The following is a 4,705-nucleotide window of genomic DNA, read 5'->3' as shown; positions in this document are numbered from 1 at the left end:
TCGAGTTTACAAAGAACCAAAACAGATTCGTTCCGAGGAAAACTTTCCAAATTCAACTTCTTTTTATATTTTGCACATAACTTTTTCATTCGAGCTCATATTGATGTGATTCAAGTTGCTATAGAAAATTAAGACATAAACATTCAACTTATATATTTCGTACTTTTCAAGATTCAGACTAAAAACATTCTTAATATCGAATTACAAAGCGAGTCACCTGTTGGAAATGAGAGTATTTCTGGTAAAAATTAATTTGCTCATAAAATAGAATCAAGACGCGACATGTGTCTTCAGAGTGAACGGATTTAACTTCCACGTGCAATCTTAAACTAACATTTACTAGACCATGCAATTTCAAATCTCATGAACGAGAGATAAGTCTTCTTTTTCCATCTCCAAATATCATATTCAGATCACCCTCCAACATTCTAACCACCCAGTAAAACGACATTGCACATCTTTTGTTAATGAGAAAAACTCATCTTCCATTACTAAGACTTAAAATCACACCATCCGATAAATATTAAGCTGAAGACTACACTATTTTATACAGGGAGACTAAATCCGCTCTTCCGAATAGAAGAAGAGAAGCAACCGTGTGAAGTTTGTATTATATCTAAATCAATATGACAAGTTTTACAGATCGGTAATGTTAAAACAAATCGATAGTAATACATACACATTAAATCAAGGGCTATCTACGATGTAAGAACTTTTGTGGTACAGATTCAACTTTCCTGACATTGTCAACAACAAGTTGGATTTTAGAAGAGAGTTCATCAGTTTGCTCTTCAACTTTGTTCATAAAACTAACCAATCTTTCTCTGTATATTGCACATAGTTCCTCTTGAAGCTCCAACTCTTTACTTAGTTCTTCTATTTTCTTATCTTTGTCACCCTACAAAACACACAATGGATATGAACAAACATGGAACTGTATTTACCCAAAGCAATCAACAAACAAAATTACATCAGATATAAAAGAGGCAAGGCGAGGGTGAGCCTTGGCGCAACGGTAAACGTTGTTGTCATGTGACCGAGAGGTCACGGGTTTGTGTCATTGGAGCAGCCTCTTGCCAAAAAAAATTGGCAGGGGAAGGCTTGTCCCCAATACACCCTTGTGGTGGGATCCCTCTCCGCTTAGCAGGGATGCATAGTGCACCAGGCTGCCCTTTTTTATAAAAGAGGAAAGGCCTTAAATGGGAATCCTTTTTTTAGGCCGAATACATTAGCGCCCCCTGAATTTGGCATAAAAGAACTGATTGACCCCTGAACTTTAAGGATGTTTCAGTAGCTCCTAAGTTTGCTTAACGTGGCATGATTAACCGCCTATTGGTATGTGGTGTGAAGGGGGAAGTTTGGTCATATAGACAAACTCAACCCTAAGCATAGGCAAGGATAAGGAGGCTTCGACGAGGAGTGGCGAATGGAACATATCATATGTCGTTGACCGTGGAGGCCGAGTTGGCATAAGGAACACTATAGGGGATAGGAACTACCTAGCATTGGATCTCTGTCACTCCCTATGTCAGTAGTCAGTACTGACTTAAGCGATCCATCCTAGTCCATTAAGGACTTGGAGAGTCAGGCATTCAGGCGGATGTCTCTATAAGGGTGGAACCCTATGGACACTATGGGCTTCGAGATAGCTCATAGTGCGTGCCCATTTTAGGGCGAGGTTGTCTATACAAGGGACCTTCCGGGACGGATTACCGATGGATGCATTGACGGGACGCGTATAAGGGGATAGGCCCCTTCGGTATCGGTTGGCTGGCCAAGGATTCGGGAAAATCTTGGCGCCACACGAGGATTTGGCATAGGCCATACCCGTCCCGTGACACGTGCGACATAAAAGGAGATTTGAGTAAGTTGAAGAGTTTATCATTTTAAGTAAGTTTAGGGACCAATAGATTACTTTAAGTTAGTTTCGAGGTTAACAGATCACTATAAGTTCAGAGGCATCCTTAAAGTTCAGAGGGTCAATCGGTTTTTTGGGCAAAGTTCATCGGCGCTTGATGTATTTTGCCTTTTTTTTATGTTCTGCCTGCAGATGGAAGGATTTTCTAATACAAGTTACTTATGGAAAAGGCATATATGCATACTTGACCAATATACTTGCAAAGCTTCTTAAAAAAACTGCACAGTTCTACAAACACATAATCACAAAACTGCAACTTTTTATGTCTAATCCTATAAATTATCATTGCATAATCGAAAACAAAAAATCAAATATTCTCGAAAACTTGTGACAAAAATGTCATTAATTGAGTGAAAATATCACACAAGTGTTTCCTAGATATTTGCAATCCGAGAACATTACATCGAATAATTTAAAACCACATGAAATTGTATATATAATTAGAAAAATAAAAACGAAACAGAAAAGATGTCGGGGGAAGATACTAACCTCTGTGCTGAATCCATTCGCCGTAACAACCAAAGGATGATTATGGTCCTTTTCAAATCTTGTAACAACCCATTTTCCAGATTTTTCCATTTTAACTAGGATTGTTGCTTTGCAACCTTCACGTGCACTCGATCTCGGCTTCTTATCTGCTCCAATTGAGCTCCTATTACTAGGAGAGAACCCTTGTTTGTTACATCCAAGTCTACGAGCAAGAGTTCTTCCATCAATCCCTGATCTACGACGTTGCATGATACGCACAACGAAACCAACTTTTCTGGCATACTCAATGTAAAATTTTCTGGCAGCGTCTTCAGTGTCGAATTCCATACCCACATACGGTTCTAGTCCATCTCCGTCTAAAGAAACAGTTTTTTCTTCGATAGGGCTGTCGGCTGGCTCGACTTCCTTATCCAAATCCACTATCATGGAATGATTCAGTCAGATTAACCATTAAAATGTTGCAAATGTTCGTTCGTGAGAAAAGTAAAACACATATTAACCAGAAATGTAATCTATATCACAACAGGAAAACAAAGACAGGAACAACTATCGATGATAAAGTGGCATTATAAGGCAAAAATTTGAACCTCTGACTAAAACTTCTTTCAAAGGCGGAGGAGGAAGGCACAAAATGAATTGGATACCAGATATACTGCAAGACTGACATACACTTTACAGACTGACCACATCAAATAACAGCGGCAAAAGCATACATTTCACCGTGAAAAGCTATCCATTAGTCAATAGATATGTCTTAAATTGCATTGAAGCAGATGCCTGAATCCTACCCCGAAAACTAAATCCCAGGATAAACTGCGAGGAAAGGAAATTGTACTCACTTGCAGGTTGTTAATTTCTAACACGGCAACACGATTTATCGGGACAACCTACTTGACACGATTATCATTTTGGTATCATTTATATCATATATAATCATATGGAATATTCCAAATATAGATCACATAACACTATTACGAGACAATAACCCGTTTTGACACTTTTACTTGACGACAAGACACAAAAATTCATAGGGGAAAGTGTAGTGTTGGCAATCAAATAGAATCTCTCTTCCCTCACCCCGAAAATAGCACAGCAAAATTTATAGTTCTTCATGCATTCCAGTAAAAAATTAGAGAAAAATAACATCAAACTCAATCTCAACTGGCTTCCATTTACCATTATCTAATTAAATTAAGAACTGCAAAAGTTTAAACTCAAGCATCAGATTCAAAAACTCCGACATCATGGTTAAATTCATGGTTATAGAATCCAAATTAAGCACATTTATCACAAAAGCATGAACCTGACATGAAATTGTGTTTTTCTAATGATAGTAAAACATGAACAAAAACGCAAATATACCTAATGAAAGGAGAAAGTCCCAGATCAAAAACTTTTTCTAATTTGCCAAATGGAAACTGAAAAACAGCAGGTTAATTACTAATTAAACTAGATTGTAAACAGTGAGTTAAGTAAGCACTTATAACCAGTCAGTTCAAGGCCAAGAACAATAGCACAAAAAAAAACTAAATTAGGATATTAGGGCTTAAATTTTCGTCAATTGAACAATAAAAACATGAAATCAGAAAAATACGGAATGATGCAAAGACAGAACGCAGAGATAGAGATACTGACTTTGATGAAAAGGCGGGGAACTGTTCCAGCGGAGAAAGAGGGGAAATTCCCGAATTGTTGGAAGGAGACAAAGAAAGGGGGGTTTTAGTTTAGGGTTTTAGGAGTTTTACGGAGTCGGAGGAAGTGGAAGATCAAAGGGTACGGTGGTGGTGGTGGTGGCGACAAGAGGAGAGGGATGGTGGTAAAATCATCTGCTTTCAGGCACAGAATAGATTGCAGATTCCGCTAATAAAATGCTGTCACCTAAACAAGGTCAAGATCTGCTAATGGGTTAGCAGGCCGGGTTGCCCAAATTCAGTTCAGCCCATAATAATACATGAAGAGCGGCTTAGATAGGCCCATATATCTATAAACAATGTTAATGGGGAATTTACAGAGAAATTCACATTTTAAAAATTATTTACAAGTTTGTAAAAAAAATTATGAATTATGTCAGACAGTTACCATTTTTTTACGCCATTTCACCAACTAACTCTCTTACAGAATTTGACATTTGCAAGATAAAAATTTATATTTTTAATATATTACTAATTAAAATACCAATGTTGATTAAATAATAAATATTATTATAATTATGAATTTTATGTAAACAACCCAATGTTAATCTATACAGATGTAGAAAATAAATAATGTCTATATTGTTATCTACTGTACTAGTAAATT

At 37.1% G+C, this 4,705-nt stretch overlaps 1 protein-coding gene across 1 annotated transcript; it reads right to left on the bottom strand.

The window, feature by feature from the left end:
* Positions 1-500: 500 nt before the first annotated feature.
* On the bottom strand, positions 501-4,246 carry LOC136202073 (protein FAR1-RELATED SEQUENCE 5). The gene is made up of 3 exons (XM_065992529.1): positions 4,043-4,246; positions 2,408-2,826; positions 501-898 (listed from the first exon to the last, which is right to left on the bottom strand). Coding segments are annotated over exons 1-3 (624 nt in total). The 5' UTR covers positions 4,044-4,246; the 3' UTR covers positions 501-694.
* Between the last annotated feature and the right edge of the window lie 459 nt (positions 4,247-4,705).

Source organism: Euphorbia lathyris, chromosome 8, assembly GCF_963576675.1.
Source record: "Euphorbia lathyris chromosome 8, ddEupLath1.1, whole genome shotgun sequence".
NCBI lineage: Eukaryota > Viridiplantae > Streptophyta > Magnoliopsida > Malpighiales > Euphorbiaceae > Euphorbia > Euphorbia lathyris.
This window is presented reverse-complemented; position numbering and strand designations above follow the sequence as displayed.